Source organism: Sitophilus oryzae, unplaced genomic scaffold (assembly GCF_002938485.1).
Source record: "Sitophilus oryzae breed Bouriz unplaced genomic scaffold, Soryzae_2.0 scaffold_690_pilon_pilon, whole genome shotgun sequence".
Lineage (NCBI taxonomy): Eukaryota > Metazoa > Arthropoda > Insecta > Coleoptera > Curculionidae > Sitophilus > Sitophilus oryzae.
Window position 1 is genome coordinate 969,620 of NW_022147296.1, and position 20,149 is coordinate 989,768.

At 33.6% G+C, this 20,149-nt stretch overlaps 1 protein-coding gene and 1 non-coding gene across 2 annotated transcripts; both read right to left on the reverse strand.

Annotated features, from left to right (window-relative positions):
- Positions 1 to 1,512: 1,512 nt before the first annotated feature.
- Positions 1,513 to 17,197, reverse strand: LOC115888248 (UDP-glucuronosyltransferase 1-5-like). Its single transcript, XM_030907913.1, has 4 exons — positions 16,338 to 17,197; positions 16,023 to 16,284; positions 9,806 to 9,989; positions 1,513 to 1,916 (listed from the first exon to the last, which is right to left on the reverse strand). Exons 1-4 carry the CDS (start codon positions 17,148 to 17,150, stop codon positions 1,640 to 1,642), a joined length of 1,536 nt encoding a protein of 511 aa, XP_030763773.1. The 5' UTR covers positions 17,151 to 17,197; the 3' UTR covers positions 1,513 to 1,639.
- On the reverse strand, positions 8,986 to 9,149 carry LOC115888280. Its single transcript, XR_004051227.1, has one exon. It is a non-coding gene; the product is annotated as a U4 spliceosomal RNA (small nuclear RNA).
- Positions 17,198 to 20,149: the final 2,952 nt, after the last annotated feature.

The window sequence follows — 20,149 nt, forward strand, 5'->3', positions numbered from 1 at the left end:
GTTCGCGGCAGTTGAGGTTCAATATTTTTGCATTTATAAACTGTCAGTTTCGGTTGTCGGTTAGGTTTGGAATTGTGAAAATTTCGAATGTTTTTCTTTCGATTTAAAAATACTTTTGGTATTTCTCAAAGTTCAAACACAGAAACACACTAAACCAAACACAGTAATCCACGATTACGCAAAATATAAACATTACATTAACAGAAATAATGAAACAACAATAAGAGTCATTTTCCAATGCCACGGCGTACTGTGCTTCACGTGATCGACAGGCGCTTATTCATTGGCTGTCGCCAAACCTCGCCAACTGCCCGCAACTGCCGACATAAACATTGACCATCTTTGAACTCCGTTGAACGTAAAACGAACTGCCAACTTTTCGACCAACTGACTTTATAAATGCGCGCGTTCATTTCATAGCGTTGAACATTTTGAACGGCAACTGAACCTCAACTCCCGAGTTTATCAATCCAGCTTAAGAATTGTATACATCAACAGTTTTGACGTAAGAAACGTCATAGATTGATGTCGTCCGATCGCGACCAAATTTGATGGGTTGGCTATGTGACGATGCACTCGGTCCTACCAAGCGACGGACGGTGCACACGGTCCTACCCTGAAAAAATGGATACGACGTTTCGTTTACATTTTCATCAGGAGGAGACTAAGGATTTGATATTGAAGAAAAATGTGGGTCGATTTCGGCATAATTGGGGACGGGCTACAGGATGACGCCTTTGACGTTTCGAAACGAAATCATCAGGATTTTTCTTAATTATGGGGATATTGGAACCAAATTCGGCAAGTGGTACCCGAATGGAGTCCTCAGACGGACAGACGGTCATTTTAATACAAATTTTGTGAAAGTGAATCAAATTATTTATTAATTTTTAATTTATTACTTTTTCAACATTTCAAACTACACTTTTTCAAGCATATCCTTCAAATATTTCAATTTAATGGCTGTTAGTGAGAAGTTTCACTTCACGTAGTGCACATACAATTTATTTAATGTTGTAATTTTTCGAGAGCCATTAAAAAATTATCGTATAATATTATTTATACCACACCACTGTATTTCAATATTTTATTTATGAGATACATTAAAATTTAGTACTGTTCTAAATAAAATGTCATCAAGTCAAACTATTTTAAAAGGTTGGTTTTGTTAAAAAAACAATAATAAAAAATATTGAACTTGCATTTAATAAAAAAATAATGTACGACAAAGCAATACATACATATATGATATTTTTATATAGTGTTTTATTGATATTGTCTGTTAAAAATACGTTGATCAATAAAAGAAAAATTCAAAAATAATTAACAAACAAATTTATTGCTAGGTAGTTTGTCAACAGATTTTTTTGTTTTTTCCACACAACAAAAATTAATTCAAAAAGTGTGAATTATTAGTTATAAACAATATGTTATTTAAAAAAACAACGTTTTTATATTTTATCTCTATTTTTAAGATCCTTAGACTCACAAAATACTATAAACTTTCGAAAATTGTATAAAAAACCTTATTAACTAGGCACATCATAAAACTTCTTTCATGACGGCTTATATTAAAATATAATTTTGCCTATTTAGAGGAAATATTTCTAGGCAATAACTAGACATTTGAGACCTTACATTATGCTATTTTTTGTTTTGTATTTAATTTGAACAATTTCAATACGCCAAAAATAACCTTTTTGCTTATATAAATGAACAAATAAAGGACGAAAGCGACAAAAAGATAAACGTCTAATAAATGATACTGATAGAAAGGCAGCGTTAAAGTTGCCGGTTGCAAATGGGACGCCCCTTTATGCCTGATGACGTATTCAATCCAAAATATTGCTGTGTCCACTGCTGGCAATGGCTGGTCTCTCACTATTTTCCCTTGTTGTATTATGTTGGATTTGTACCTGCAAATGTATGTAATTTAATGTAAATTAGTTTTGACTAGATTATAACCATTAATTTATTTTTGTTGCAGATATTTTCTTTCAAACATTTTTTCGAAATTTTTTGTAACTATAAAATATTACAAAGTTACCGGTTGATTGAAGGATATAACAAAAACATATAAGGAAATTATTACTACAGTACGTCTGCTGGATCTGTGTCTGTGAAACGAATGCGGACAAAAAACATTTAAATAAACAGCAATATATTTTATACGTCGACTTGACGAGTACGTCACCGCAAATCGCTCCGCCTGCTCATTTTATTGGCTACTTGCAAATTTGTCGAATTTTTATTGATGGGACGCGTCGTCTAATTTTTTACGAAAAACATCGAGAAAATATCGTTTCCCCTCTCACGGATATTACGAAGCTACAGAACGGACAGACGCACTGTAATACCACAGATTATATAGATTATAAACTTATCGTCAAAAGCATTGTTTTTCGTGGTTCCAATTTTCTGAGTCGCGCCCTAGTTAGGTTACTAGTTTGCGCACATAGCACGCCCACTTATGGTCTCTAAAATTGTGCATAGCGCCTCACCGACCCATTTATTACGCTGTTTAAACGCGAGTTTGTTTTTGCGCGCAGGAAATTTTACTCGTTTGTTCACCGTCATAAAAAACAATTTTCGTATTACGAATTAGGGACAATATTTTTATCTGTATACATATAGTATACCTAATCTGTGCTAATACCGAGTAATCTAACCTAACATAACCCTCCCCCCGGCTTCAATCACACTTAAATCTCTAGCGATATAATTTTGATCTCTACCAATTTAAAGCAACTATAGCGGATATAACTTCTGGACTTAAACCATATCTGCTATAGTAACTGCCCAACAGAGAATAATAATATTTTCCAATGACAGTGACACTACATAAATTATAAAAATTATTTTACAAATCTGTTAACTAGAACCAAAAGCAAAGGCATGGTTTTAATTTAAAAATTACGAAAAAATATGAATGTCTTTTTCAAAAGTGGATATCTCCAAAAAAATAAAGCTACTGAGATGAACCAAAAGAAGGAACTATCGAGGAAAGATGACACTAGATGATAAAAGGATTTTTAAATTCCTTGCTTTGTTAACATATTCCACAAAGTGGTTCAAACTTTTACCAAAATATCAACATTTTGTTTTTCCTGGTATAATAAACAGAAGGAAACTTTCATTTTTAATTTAGAAAGAGACACTAAAAATTCAACATATTTAGCTACAAATTACTTACAATATGGCGATATTATTATATAACTTGGTAATATTTGAGGGGTAGTTAGTTTCATCTCGTTGAAATTTGACTTTCGAAAAATCCGTTTGCTTTTTTAATAAAAAAGCTTTTTACGTCAAGCAGTTTAAGCAGAATCGTGGTTAAGAAATTAGCCATCTTTTTGGAACACCGTGTATGATTTTTTAAAAAATTTCAGAATATGTAAAAAAAACAAATAAATTATGCTTGTCCATAGCGTTTTCCCGAAAGACTAACCGTTTTTTAAATAACAAATATTGTAATATTGACGGGCGTGGGCCCTCTTGGAATTTGAGATTCGAGAAACCCCTCCTTATCGAACCTCTACAGCCCACAGTCAATCCGTTTGCCAAAAATCAGCTTTAAACGTCAAGCAGTTTAAGCAGAATCGTGATGACTCAATGGTCATATTTTATAAAACACCCTGTATAAATTTATAAAAAATCTTAAAATTTGTAAAACAACAAAATAAAATATACGTGTTTAAGAGTTTTTCCGAAAAACTCACCGGTTTTGAAATAAAAAGTATTTTAATATTTGAGGGATAGTTTCACCCCCTTAGAATTCGAGTTTCGAAAAATCCCTTTTTATCGAACCTCTACACCTTAAAGTCAATCTGTTTTCCAAAAATCAGCTTTTTACGTTAAGCACTTTAAGCAGGATCGTGATTAATCAATGACCAGATTTTTCGAAACACCCTGTATACATTTTTAAAAAATCTTAAAATATGTAAAAAAAACAAAATAAACATACGTGTTTCAGCGGTTTTTCGAAAACTTGACCGTTTTTTAAATAAAAAACATTGTAATATTTGAGGGGTGGTTTCACACTCTTGGAACTGGAATTTCGAAAAATCCCTTATCGAACCTCTACACCCTAGAATCAACCTGTATGCCAAAATTGAGCTTCTTACGTTGAGTGGTTTGAGCAGGATCGTGATTAATCAGTATGTCAGTCACTTAAGGATTTTATATGTTAGTATAGATTAGGTCTAGTTTTATTTTATTATTAGACTTTTTGATTATTTTTTATAAGTTAACAGTTACTTATTTAATAAACTAAACAAACTCGTAGGAAGTATTTCAATCTTCAATAGAAAACACGTGCTATCCAAAACAAACAAATAAAATACCTATCCTTATTGTGTAATAAGTGATATCTAAAAAATTTACAAATTCTGAAACCCTACGACTTAGATACGAGTATGTTCACGTCAGAGGGCAAAAGATAATTTTTGATGTAAGTTATATGTAATAGATAAAAAAAATCTAACAATGATGTTGAGATACATTGATACAATATCGAGTGCTAATTAAAAAAACATTTCCTCTTAAGTGAATCCAAGCTATAATCACACGTGCCCATAATGAATATTGCTGTTTATGAAACAGCGATATATAATATTAATTGTACCAAATAGGGCCAGATATATCCAGGTTGAGTCTTAAATAAGTGCTAATATTTTCAGAGGTGGTATATTTCGACACCCAGGAACACTTTTAAATTTTCCTATATATTTTAGAAAATTTTATAAATTGCCTGTTCACCGCAAATTTTCCCACTGTATAATTTCTTAATCTCTGATATTACCACAGTTACGGCACGGTAAAGGGGGTCCTACACGCAACGATTTCTGAGAGATTTGAACTGCACAGTTCTTCGATACAGACCAAAACTCAACGTGTAGTGATGGCTTTGACCCAGTGGCGGACTAAGCCCTTCGGAGGCCCGGGGCGGCGAAGCTAAATGTGGCCCCCGGTCTGTTTAGATAATGATAACTTCTAATGCACATTTTGTAAAAATTGAATGACGTATGTATAATGGTTGGCAAAATTCAAGTATTTATACAGGGTGTCCCAGGCTGAGCCTGCGTTAGAAGTTTCTAGAGAACTACAATATCTAGATACGAGATTTTGTGCATACAAAGTGCATATCATTGTTTCACAAGTACCGGAAGTTGACAACAAATTTTTTTAAAATGGGTGACCCCATTTTTTATTACATACTCTCATACTCTCTGTAAAATTTTATGAACTTTGATATTAAACACTCTATACCTAACGTTAACCATTTTTGAGAACAAAAAATATTTATAATTTTTGGAGGAAAAAAACTGCCTGTCAAAAATATGTATATAGCCTAAACGTCAAATTTAGTGATTGCCACAGCCACTGTACCATAAAGAGAAGACACGTGGCTATCTATGTCAAAAATTAAATTGTCCAAATGTCATATAATAATGGCGGCAGCTGTCATGGAATAGAGCGATTAAAACATTACCATAAATCATTTTTTTTTCAAATGGAAATCCACTTTTTTATTTACGATGTACTTAAACAGCCGTTAAACGGTAGCCTACTAAAATGCCGTTAATAGATACTGTGACGTCGTTCATGTCGGCGGAAAGTAATGCCTAGCCTTAAGCATTCTGCAAGGGCACCTGTGGGTCAGTGGCTGAGGCTATCGCTTTGTAAGCGAATGGTCCGTGGTTCAAATCTCACGCCGACCAAGACTTTTTTTATGTTTTTTTTGCTTATAGCGTGATCTTATTGCATTGGTTTCACTCTTTTTAGTTGGATTGGTTTAGTTATTTGGCGGGATGGTTAGCGTGGTTATTTGGAGGGTGTTAATTCATTGGTTAGTTGGTTATTTGGTGGGGTTGGTTGATTTTTACAAATTTATATTTGTTTTTTATATTTTTTATCAGTGTGGAGGTTAGTTGCGTTGATTAAGTTGGTTATTTGGTGGGGTGGATAGCGTTGGTTAGTCCTTATAAAATTCCTATATTTCATAAAGCCATCGAGTGCGTCACATCAACGACGTCATACCTATTAACGGCATTTTAGTAAGCTACCGTTTAACGGCAGTTTAAGTACAGCCTTTTATTTAACTCGTGAAAAGGCTTTCGTTACTTTCGTTTTTAAAATTTGTTACTTTTTGACTATACATGTTCCTGTACCTAAAATAAATCGTTTCTAAGTTATTTAAGATTTAGCTTTAAAGCGTATGTTTTTCTTGATTTTAACCAGTAGCCTATGACAGTATATTATCGATCATCATGTCCAAGCTAGCTTTGCGCTGTTTTTTTTTTAAATAGGCTGTACAATTTTTTTGACAGGTAGTTTTTTTCGTCCAAAAATCTTAAATATTTTTTTCTTAAAAATGCTTCCAGGGAAATACCCTTGAAATGCCACGTAAAAATATCGCGATTTTGTAAGTCCTCCAAGAACCGAGGGGCCCCTTCGCTGTCTCAGGCCCGTGGCCCCCATATACTAAAGACTTCACTGCTCATCATCAGTAATGAAGCTAGAATACAAGTTATATATGATGTGCATTGGTTGTAATTTAAAATGTTTATTCAGTAAAAATATATAATGAAACCATTGAAAAATAACTTAAAAACTAAAATAAATAAATTCAGTCTCAAAATATATAAAGAATAATAATTATTCGATATTTTAAAAACAGAAAATTACCCCTTTGATTTAATTTCCTAAATAGAAAATGCCATTGACAATTACTGGAGCCTGAACATTGATAATTAAGTAAATATCTGCTTCCATTTATACTGTTTATAGTTGGCGTATACTTCGGATGGTTTGCATACTCCACATACAAACTGCTTTATAACTACTGAACACATATTGGCCTTGTTTGCCAGTTGAATAAAAAATTACTTATTAAGATTCGGAGGCCCCCTAGAAGACGGGGCCCGGGGCGGACCGCCCCTTCCGCCCCCTCCCCCCTAGTCCGCCGCTGCTTCGACCTTGAACATGCCTTGTCTCACGAGCTAACGAGAAAAAAAAGTGGGAAGGATCGTGCAAACACTAAAAAACATTTAATTTAAAGCTAAAAAAAGCATTTTAATAAACTGTATACTGTTCCTGGGTACCAATATCCTCTGATTGTATGCTAGGAAGAAGATTTTCATGCTACTCGGTCTAGGTAAAGCATTAAAGCTCATATGCTAGACATGTAAATTAATGTATATTAGAATCCCCCGTTTCAACTGATTCATTTTCATTGGAGGAAAAATCGTCAATATTTATTTCAAACCAATAATTAACGAGAAAATTTCACACCTCTACTTTTCAACCAATAACATGCTTTAACTCGCCTTATCATTCAAACTGAAATAATTTCCGGAAATTTTTTAAATCTCCAAAGGAAACTTTAGTGGAAATTTTCTGACAGTTGAAAAGGTAAACATAAGATCTAAATCATAATGTGAAACTCAAATACAATGTCTATAAATTCAAATAATTAGCATTTGATGTAACTAAGGTTCAACATATTTTTTTTATTTAAGGAAATATGTTAGATATACCTAAATATGAATTTCTTCGAAATTGCCATGTTCTAAAAAATATAGTTCTGCCGCCTTTATTTAACTGAAAGCTGGTATTTTCCTATTTAACGAAATATGATGAATATATATAATGATTTTTTTGTCCAATTTAATTTCATGTTGAATTATCTTCAATGTCCAAATCTTTTAATGATATCGAGCTAATATAGCAATAATAATAACGAAACACATCCATAGTAATTATAGGTTTTATTAATATTAATCCCTCAATTATGTTAAATGTCTTGTAGGCTGGCTTGAATTGGTGGTTTGAATCTGGGTATTTTCTGTCTTTATGTTGCATTGTGCTCTGGATCATGATTGAACTGGCTAGTTCTTGATGAAATGCTCCTCATGGATTCAATACTGACTATTACTATGTCCAGTAATTTTAATGAGCTGTTGTTCACCAACTCCTTTCTTGGCCAAATTTAAACAGCTGTTGCTCTTAACAGAATGATTGGTTATTTTAACTTTTTAGTGTCAATTCCTATATCTGAAGCTGCTGATTTAAACCATGAAGATACAATGTTCTTATCCTCACTGGGCTATTCTTGTACCATCCTTTCAATTGGGTTGATTCAGTATGGGTTTGGTGTTAAGAAGATCTGATATATTTGAAAAAAGAAGTGAACCCTTTCCATCAACCTTCTAAACAAGCGAACCGGACACATTTGTGGATTTTCGAAATTTCTAATCAACCATTTACTATCCGACAGTTTTTTAGAACCACCTTGTGTGGTTTTAGAGAAAATTGGATTATATTCTATCCGACCTTTTGAGTTTCCGAAATTATCAGTTTCTTCTTTGAAGTATTGGATACATGTCCTTCCCCTCCTCTCCATGCCAGCTCATGTGAAACTATATGAAAAAATTTACGCTGCAACCCATCTGGAGTATTTTCATACCACATTTCAATAATTTTGCTGTATTCGTCACTGGTTAAGGCTTAAGCACTCACTTTTCTTTTTGCTGAATCTCTCTGTAGTATTTTGCGCTTAGCATCGCGTGCAGCTCTGGCGGTCACAAATTCCACATCAGAAAACGGATTAAATTTTATTTTATATTTTTCGTAATAAATTTCTTGCAACTGCTTAGCAGTAGAGTTCCACATCACTTTGACCACAGTTTCCTTATAATCTTCAAAATTTTTCTTTTTCATATTAAATGCATAGTCCTCCAGTATAGTAGCCAGCTGTACTACACACATACACTCATGAATATTATACGACTTTTCATCACAAAATTCAACAAACTGTTTCCATACACTTGATTTTGATTTTCGGGTGTTATCTGGTTTTATAAATTTCTTCTTTAATGACTTGTTGGTTTACTTTTCCAAATCGCCCACGGGTGGGTGTACCCCTACACCCACCTTAACACCTCTTAGCCGTAGGTAGGAGCTTAGTGCGTTCTAGAGTTCTAATAGATCGACTTATAGCCTACCCGTCGTTGTCCACTAGGAGCCCACGAGGAGGGGGGTGCCGCTTTAACCAATATGAACTTTTTAAATGTTTCACAAACGTCTCCCAGTAATAATCGCACCTCGGATAAACCTCATTGGTTACGATAATGCCACTGCGCAAAGCTGTATGCTAGGAAGTAAATTTTCATGCTACTCGGTCTAGGTAAAGCATTAAAGCTCATATGCTAGCTCAGAATTAAAATTATTAGAGTTAAGCAACTCGCATTTTCAATGGATGACATCGTCATATTTATTTCAGACCAATAATTAACGAGAATATTCGTATAATTTAACAAAATTACTGTAAACCACTATAAATACGAATTGTTGTATATGTTCAAAATTTTTTCTCTTCTTAAATAAATTTAAGCGTTGCCATTATTAGGCATTTGCATAAAAGTGTGTATTTTGGGTATTCTACAAAATTTGCAGGCTATTGGGGAAACAGAAAATGTACAGCTTTTCAAACAGGTCCTTCAAATCCTCCAATTTAATAGCTGTTAGTAAGAAGTTTCACTTCAAATATGCGCACATAGTGCACACACAATTTTTTTTAAATCTTTAAACTTAAATAACTTGGTTAATTTGGACTTATTTGAAAAACGGTAAAGAGAAAATATGTTTCTTTTATCGAGATTGCCTGAACCGCCCTGAAAATATTTGCACTTATTTAACACTCACCCCGTATAACCCCTAGAGTTAAGGATTTATAATGTCAAGCATATTCTATGCGCTTAATTTTTAATACTATAATATTTATTAAGATCAGACTTATACTTACGATGAAGTAGTCAAAAGCATGCTCAATTTTATTCGAAACTCTTCTTCGGTAAAATCGTAAATATTGACCATTTCGGCAATGCCTTTATTGACACATTTATCAGCATTAGCAGGCTGATCTCCAAACACTGGCATTATTAACATAGGAACACCTCTATCCATAGCTTCGTCAATAGATTGACAACCTAATAAGTAAAGTAATAAGGAATTAACTTTTATTTAGTAAATTGGGCCAAGAATTGCAATACAATAGAGCTTCATAACGGTATGGATAGTGAGAAAAAAATTCTAAATGTACAACTTATTAAACATAAATAAAATACACGGAAAAAGTTAAATTTTGCAAAACTGCAAAACATTTTTTTTTCAAAAATCACAAAAGTATTAATTTTTGCAAGGTGATTGACAATATATAAAAAAGACATTTTAAAGCTTAAGAATAAAAGTAAAGCACTTTTATGCCTAAGCATAAAAGCACCAAAATATATTATTAAACTGACATAAAGTGTGAAATACAACGAGCGTAACTATAATTTCTCGATATATAGTTACTTACAAACCTAGATCATAATATATACTTACGTAGATAAATCAACGCCATAAGTTTAGCATTAAAAATATGTCTCCAACATCCCGACATGCCACTATCAAACCTTCTTTATTGCACTTACGAAACTTTCAATAGGTTTGGCTTCTCAAAAATTGTATTAATTATTCTTTTATCGACCGCTTTTATATAAAAATGAAAAAATTAAATTAATATTAATTATTATATTATTATTTATTAATTTTTATTTTTTTTATATGTTTTTTTTGGCAAGGATTCAAGTGTGTTCAGTGAGGAATTAATTTTAAGTTTGTGGAATTATACCTATTTCCATTTTTTTTTCGTTGGACTTTCTAAATATTCGTAAAAATGACTATGAAACTCTTTTCATAGGCAAGTAAAGTATTCAGTTGTACTTGTATGTATTTATATTAAACCACATGCATACATTCTGGTTAAGTTTCCTAGGAATCAATTTATTGTTCAAATATATGTATTTTACAAATTAAATTTTTAAAATTTGTTAAACATACAATATTCATGATTTTACCTTTACCTTATATCAAGGTTGATTGAAGTAGTATTGAAATATATATTGGTTTTTAGTTTTGCAGTTGTCAAAATTGATATATGTAATTTGTTATTATTTTCTAAAGAAGATTGTGAATTGATCGTCAGGCTGTTTTATTTAACAGGTTATTGGCCCAGACACGGGACTTTCAAGTTTGTAAGGGCAGCCTGTTCGGTCGCGATATACTATACTGCTATTACTCGCTGACGAGTATTTGACACGCATCAGAAGATGGTCACGCAAGGCGTTTTCTTTCATGAGCCTTTCTGTGACTGAAAAGCCCAATACGTGATGTTATTTGTCTAACGCACTCCGGACATTCAAAAATCTCATTGCTTTGTTGCCTCTTAACTTTTTCGTTCTCGCTGTTAACTGAGTTTGCAATTCTTCTCCATTGAGTTCTATTGTGAGCGGCTACTTCCCACTCATTCTGCACATTAATCCCCTTTAAGTTTTCGTGGAAAATGTTCTTGTACCTTTTGAGTTGTCCACCTGGCCTCCTCTTACCGTCTACAAGCTCACCGTAAAGCAGTGATTTTGGTATGCGGTTTTCTTGCATTCTGCATACGTGACCAGCCCATCTTAGTCGGGATTTTGTAACCATGACTTCAATACTCTCGCAGTTAGCTTTTTCAAGAACCGATACGTTTGAGACGTGATGGAACCATTTGATTCTTAAGAGTTGTCTAAGGTGTCTCTGTTGCAACTTGTTTAATGCGTTCATGTGTCGGCGGTACGGCACCCAGGTTTCGCTCCCATATAACATGGTGGGGATTATTATTGCTCGGTACACTGCAAGTTTCGTTTTTGTGCTCAGGTCATGGTTGTAAAAAACCAAAGACATTATAAAGATAGACCGAACATCTCATTCATAAATACTCGTTGGTAGTGTATCAAACATTCCAATGTGTCAAACAAGGACAGAAGAGACAGAGAAGTCTAAAATTTCCGACCCCGGCAACTAGGCGCATTTGGGATTGTTCTAATGGCCAGTGGCGTATCGTTTTTTGGAGCGAGTTTAATTAGTAAACTAAAAGTAAATTAATTAGTAAAATTTTTACTCCATATTAATATACTACATTAACACTTTTTCGTCAGATGAGTTTTGTTATAAGGTCTAATATAATAATACAATTAATATCCCACATATACTTATGTTGAAACGTTAGTAGTTTTCGAAAATTACTCCAACGTCGATTTTCAATTTAAACTTTCAGTTACTTCTATATAACCTTTCAGTTACTTTTGGATATTTACAGGGTGACTCAGGCTTCCAAAACAGTTCTATATTAGGTTTGTGGTTGGTGACTTTTCTTTCAATTTTTTTTTCAGAATATGGAGGCATTTAGGCACATATTAGACATTTTTGTAAACACAGGTGGCCGGAACATATTTTCAAACCAAAGTTGTAGATTTGCCATTAAATTTCCATTCCAGAAATACCTAGGGTTGCCACTTGTCCTTTTTTGAAAAGGACAGTCCTTTTTTGGAATAACTTGTCCTTTTGACTTTTTTTGACTTAAAAAGTCATTTTTATTTACGTATTTTCCCTGAGAAAATTACCTACAGCAAACAGAAATATTCTTTTCGCCCAAATTTAATTAGGAATGTTATAAAACTTAACTTATAAATAAATTTTTCTTGTTTAGATAGGCAACATTATTTAGAACTTCCCGTTTAATCTCAAATGATAGTTTAGGTTTTACCTTTTTTATCTTAAAAAGAACTTTCAAAATTAGTACCTAATTAGTAACGATTTAGTTAGTTCGCAATTGATAGCTTCCTGTGAAGTACTGTGTAATAGTTGTTTAATCTTTGTATTATTAATAACTTCCCTATACCTAAAATCAATATTTAATGAGAAAATTGTGTTTTTTTTTGAAAATATAAGACAATATTTGACTTTCGGTCTTCTTCTTGTATTATGATGGCTCTGATACGAGGCAATTGCCTTTTAGTCTCGCAATAGAAGGCATTTATCATTAAAAGTATAAAATCTGTGTGCTACAGTATGGGATTTCTGTCGCATAATAATAAATACCTATTACGTGTATTTACAAATCCATTACTTTTAAAGGTAGCTTCATCAGATAATCAAATTTTAGTTAAATGTCCTAATCTTCATGAACTGTATTAAGCATATGTATTGCGGTTTGAATGTCATATTCGTATTGCGGTTGACGGTCACCCTGTATGTTGACAAAAAAATTTTGAAAATGTGCGTTACAATGGCCCCCATCTTATGTAAAGAATTGAAATAAAAATCACAAACCAAAAACGTAATAGGTAAAAAGCTTTTTTTTGACATAGGTATGTATAAAACTAGTAGCCTAAGAATTATTTACAGTTCGTCCCATTCTAAAGTTAAACACACCGTACAAATAACTCTAGGAAGATGTATTTGTACGGTGGTAAAAAATTGTCTAAACAAGGCCGAAGGCAGATATAATAATGCTAATAAAATGTAAAAAGGTCGGGTAAACACCTTTGTTTATTTATTAAGCAAAATTCCTTTAGAATATCGTATATAATGACCAAAATAAGACGCAATTTTAAGAAAAAATGTCACTTTCTGGCTTATAATAAAGTTTCAAATGTAACGTTTATATTCAAAATTTTTATGATCTACAACAGTTAGGTAGTAATTGAGACGAATTATAATTCAATTACCGGCTACTACGTTCTTGTTTTAATAGATCAAAAATTCAACAAATATAATTAGAAATTACTTTAATTGTGAAAGGCTCCCTTGTGGGACGCCTATGTACGATTACGGCGCGGCGGAAACAATACCTACCTGTAAAAAAGACAAATTCGGGTAATTTGAGCTTATTTGTCCACACATTTGGCACTGTCGTACCCATATTGAAAATTCGCAGATTCAAAAGTACATTAAACAAAAACAAAAACTACTGAAAAACATTGAAAAGTTCACTTCGGACTTGATTCCGACTTCAAACACACCGTAAGCTAAACGTAGTACGCTATAACGGACCATAGGCCGTCGAGAGGGGTGGTGGGACGGACGGCTCATTTCATGCTGCAAGACTAGCAGCGACGTTGCCAGTAGTTCTAGACGTTTCAGCACATTAAACAGTAAACATGTCTTTTAATAGTAACGCATATATCCTCTGGTTAATAACATACATATTATTACGCATGCTTTTAAAAAATAAACTATTAATTTAATTAAGAAATTGAGATTTATTGATATCCGGTGAAGGTTTTAAAGTCGCCTTTTCTGCAAATCAAACTAAGTAGATAGGCGCAAATTTGATATGTGGCAATGTCGCCTTCTCTATCTCAGTTGATTTTTACAGTACGTAGTCAACCTCCGAATGTTTGATCGGGTTAAAATGCATAATGTGATATCTGTTCTTCCTAAATCTATGTAAAAAACCCTGTCTTTTAATTTCCAGAATGCTCTTGAAGCGCTGCTAATCCTGTGCTGAATTTCAGAGTCGATATTGACCTTTTCCGAAATCAAACTGCCGAGATAATTAAATTCCGCTACATATTCCAGTAGTTCTTCTCCGATTTTTATAGCATTGTTGTGATCTTCCGGGGGAGTGCACATGATTTTAGTTTTGTCGATGTTTAGCTTAAGGCCCAAAGCCTCGTATGCCCAGGTATATGTGTTCAACATTTCTTGTAATTGCTGTACAGTTTTTGCAACTAGAGCGCAATCGTCAGCGTATTGAAGTTCTGTGATGAATTTTGTGCGTGTTTTTGCCCTGAGTCTTTTTATGTTGGACATAAACGACATGCGATATAGTATTACACGTTCAAGTCATGTCGTGGACATAGTTTATTTTGTCGGTACGTTCAAGTCGTATTAAAATAAACTCTAGTGATGGCGTCAAGTATCAAGTTTGATTCTGGAAATATTACAAAGTTTGATGGATCTAATTTTCAACTCTGGAAATTTAGCGTGACTATTCTATTTAAAAAAAGAATTTACTTCCAATCGTAAACGGAATGGATACAGAACCTTCAGATCAAACTACCAATGAATGGAAAGAATGGGATAGAAGAAACTCAAAGGTCCAGGTTATTTTGTTATCGACAATATGTCAAGATCAAATACAACATTTGATAAATTGTGAAAATGCTGCTGAAATGTGGTCAAGATTGATCACAATACATGAGCAAAAGACAGAAATCTCTAGAGAATTACTTTGGCAAAAATTATATGAGTATAAAATGCCCGAAAACGGAAAAGTTGCGGAGCATATATCTACAATAGAGCTACTAGTTAGACAGCTCAAAGACGTAAAATAAGCTATCAGCAATAGTGCAATTTGCTCGAAGGTAATCAATAGTTTACCTCCAAGATTTAATGCTTTTCGCACTGTCTGGGATTCAGTATCGAGTAGCGAGCAAACTTTTACAAATTTAGCAGCAAGATTATTAAAGGAAGAGACTAGAATGAATAATGATGAGTCAGAAATATCTCGCCTTGCTTTACAGGTAGAGGCTTTACAAAGTAAGCTGGAAGCCAACACGAAAAAGAACATTGTGAATTGATCGTCAAGCTGTTTTATTTAACAGGAGTGTTTGAAAACTTTGATTTTTGAAACATACAATATTCATGATTTTACCTTTACCTTATATCAAGGTAGATAAGTAGTATTGACATATATGTTAGTTTTTAGTTTTGCAGTTGTCAAAGTTGATATATGTAATTTGTTATTATTTTCTAAAGAAGATTGTGAATTGATCGTCAGGCTGTTTTATTTAACATAATTAATGTGCAAATTGAGCGCTAGGACGATAGGTTCTCGACAAGGATAAATAGAGTAAAAGCACCGCGTGTGCAACAAAAAAAGAAGATAAATGGAAGTCGCTGATATGTTGGCGACAGTTTCCATAGTGATTTACATATCCACCTTAGTATATATGATCTAGACTTACAAGGTATTACTTTTGAATATTATTTTTATATTATTGGGAACGCTTAAATTTTTTTAAAAAATTATTTGTGACGTTTCATAAAAAGCATGTTCTATTCGGAGTAAAAATCGTTTTTTGTGTCAAACCAACAGTTTCATCACAAAAATTATCATTTTTACTGCTAATGCAATAATATACTATTGTTACCTCCTTGTGTGATAAAAAGCTTTACTTTCTCGTGTCCTAAAAGATCTTGTTGGGGATACCACTTTCGAATATAGAAATTTTTATGAATATTTTTGGGCAAATTGACTAGGTCCGATTTCCAGAGGATGGTATACGGTAAACTTCCCAATACTTTTATTATAGTATCCATTACATTCTTTGCAATTTTGGATGACTTCACATTGGTCCCTAAACTAAAGTAAATCACATCTGTTTTCAGCTTATCCAGGTATTCACCTAAATCCTTAAAACATATTGATTAGTCATTTTATCACTATTTAATTTTTATCGGCTTGCTTTTGGTAATGGCTGAATAGGCTGAACATGCAAAGAACTAACAGCAACATATTTTCCATTTCTTGCCTTCAAGTTGTCTAGAGCAAAATTAGAGCTTCCAATAACTAGTTCCACTTCGTTCGTCAACTGGGTTGCAGATTTCATATCATTACCGAAATACTTCCTAATTTGATCATCAAATATCGGTGTCACTTTATATTGAAAAAATACTCTATACGCCCAATTAAAGAGCCAGCTCTGTAACCTCTGCTTAAAGTTTTTGGCAAACGAAAAATCCAGTAAGAATTCTGGATCCACTACAGGGTGTTTCTCAAGACCTACGACGTCCGCTGTGGTGATCGAAAGTGGAAAAGACAATAGTCCGACCATAGGGACTTTATAAATTTCTTTCAAGGCATAATAGGGCTGCCAAAAATACTCCACTATCAGCAAATCGTATGTGTCTTTATTAACATTTTTCAGTAGATCTTGCAAGAAAGGGTGGTTAAGTTGAGCTTCAGAAGCCTTGACGCATGCAAGTAGTATTTGCATTAATTCATCATTTGGTGCGCTGTCGGTATCTTCAAAATTACTATAATTTCTAAATACTTCATAACTAAAATTTAAGTCGTATTCGGTCAAATTAGTAAGGGACTTCTCGTTTAAAGGACTCGGGGTGTACACAATTACTTGGTGGCCTCTCAGAGACAGTTCTTTCCAGACCGGTTGAAAAACTTGTTGATGACTAAAACTCGGAGTCATGAATACCCCCAGAATTTTGGCCCCATTTATCACGGCCAGGAACAGACACAAGCACAAAACAACATTAAACATTTTTACTTGCTTCAGCTTTAAGTTTAAAATCTATGTGATCGGAAATAAAAAAAATCTTTTTTATAAGTGGCTAGATAAACGATTGTCATGAAAGCACTTATTTGTAGTTATTAGTGATAATAAAGAAGTACTGATTGTTATTATTAATGGTTTAAGTAGTATTTAACTATATCATTATTTAAAGGATTAATCAGCTTACTTTTTTTGGCCCAACCTTGCGATTGCCAAACTTATATCTTGTATATCACATATCTTTGTTTTTTTGATGATGATTTTAAGAAAAACAACGGTTTAAAACATATAAAATTTATTTAGAAAATAGACAAGATAATAAAATATTCTGTACATCAACGATTGCGATATAGCCAATCAAGATTGTTTACTTTCCTACCAGATAAGTTAGATCAGTGTACGATTGTAGGTATTGGATATTTTCAGTGCTAATAGTAACGAGAGCTAGCAACATCGGGAAAACAATTATTTTAAGAAAGCTGGCTCTTCGATATATCTTTTACTATGCTCTCTAGAACAGCGTGCGGGCTCTCTGGCTGCCGGTAAACGTTTTGTTCACTGCTGCGCATTGAAAAAAGATCCTATATTTTTTATTTAGTCTTCTGAATTCTAGTATTGAATATAAACCATAGATTTAGTAAGAACAGATATCACATTGTGCATTTTAACCCGATCAAACAATCGGAGGTTACTACGTACTGTAAAAACCAACTGAGATAGAGAAGGCGACATTGCCACATCTCAAATTTGCGCCTATCTACTTAGTTTGATTTGTAGAAAAGGTGACTTTAAAACCTTCACCGGATATCAATAAATCTCAATTTCTTAATTAAATTAATAGTTTATTTTTAAAGAAGCATGCGTAATAATATGGTTATTAACCAGAGGATATATGCGTTACTATTAAAGGACGTGTTTACTGTGCTGAAACGTCTAGAACTATTGGAAACGTCGCTGCTAGTCTTCCAGAATGAAATAAGCCGTCCGTCCCACCACCCCTCGCGACGGCCCTTGATCCGTTATAGCGTACTACGTTTAGCTTACGGTGTGTCTGAAGTCGGAATCAAGTCCGAAGTGAACTTTTCAGTGGTTTTTAGTAGTTTTTGTTTTTGTTTAACATACTTTTGAATCTGCGAATTTTCAATATGGTAAGACAGTGTCAAATGTGTGGAAAAATAAGCTCAAATTACCCGAATTTGTCTTTTCACAGATAGGTGTATTGTTTCCGCCGTAATCGTACATAGGCGTCCCACAAGGGAGCCTCTCACAATTAAAATAATTTCTAATTATATTTGTTGAATTTTGATCTATTAAAACAAGAACGTAGTAGCCGGTAATTCAGGGCCGTATCTAGACCAAAATTTCGGGGAGGTTCGGCTTGGGGGGTACAAAAGCTGCTAGGAAAAAGCATAATAAAAAGCTTTGGGCTCACTCAAATCTTAATTGAAAATAAAATTTTAAAAAAGTAACAGGTAAAAATTATTAATCTTAAACGATAAACTGGTCTTTTCCCTGGAAAAACGATTGACTACCTCTTCGATATCGATATTTATTTATCTATGTCCGCTTAATAGAGCAAGTCCTGTCAATCGCTCTTGACCTGTAGAGTTACGTAGGAAGTCCTTCAATCGTCTTGTGCCGCAACCGCACATGCGGCATTTAGCGAACTCCTAGCGCTCGTCAACTACCGAACGCTCGTGATAGGACTTCGCCTTTCCATCCACGCATGCGGGCTCTGATAGCAACAACATAGAAATAAGCGCTCGTTCGTCGAACTCCGACTTCCTCATCCACACACATAGGAAATCGGCGAAGCCCCGATTGGAGATCGCCGAATGCCGCTTGAAAAAGGCCTTACTGGTGTAGCTGTTGACGCTGGTAGAGTTGCTAGGATCATTAATAAAATGTATATATTTGGAAATATACACTGGTTACAGTCCGATTATCGTTTCGATGACGTTTTTAGGTCGGTCGACTGCAGGTAGCTGCTTCCATTTTTGCCGTCACAAGTCTAGTTGTGCCGCTAAAGTGTCATAGCCCAAGAATTCTTTGTCTAATAGCAGAACAATAACAAACGTTAATCACGTTAATGACCAGCAAAACTCACAACATTCAAAATCTTGTCCTTGTCTTTTGCTGTTTTAAACACTTGAATGTTGAAAGTCGAAAATCGAAAATAACATTTGCTTTCAAAGTGGAAAACTGAGGTTAGGGTGTATAATGTATATTCATCAATGACTAAAAAGTACAAGGACAAATAGCACCCGAGACCAAACTGTGACCATTCTTCCAAACAGTGCCGTGGCACATATTTTACTTAACATTGCCGCTTGAAGGGATATTTATATTTTTGATATTATATGTTTTCACTACGCCTATGGTGTATCGGGTGGTATCATACTAATTAATTACGAAAAAAACGTATTAAAATGTTAACAAAAGGTACATAACTAGTATCGACGTATAGTACATATCAAGTACATATAATATCAGAAAAATAATTATCGAATTCAATAAAAAACGCTAAAAAGGTGTAGGGGACTGTTTATTTCCCTATAAAACGTAACTTCTGCCTCTTTCTTGTCATTGCGCCTTTTACACTTGAAAGCTGAACAAATTACCATTGTAATAAAGTTTATACAAAGTTCACTACACACAACCAACTATTAAAAATCGCTAAAATTGTCGTATATATAATAAGATCGGGGCCATTGTAACGCACATTTTCAATATATTTTTGTCAACATACAGGGTGATTCAAACCGCAATACATATGCTTAATACAGTTCATGAAGATTGGGACGTTTAACTAAAATTTGATGGTCTGATTAAGCTACCTAAGTAATGGATTTGTAAATAAACGTAATATTCTTTATTATGCGACAGAAATCCCATAGCACACAGATTTGATACTTTTAATGATATATACCCTCTATTGAGAGACTAAAAGGTAATTGCCTTGTATCAGAGCCATCATAATACGAGAA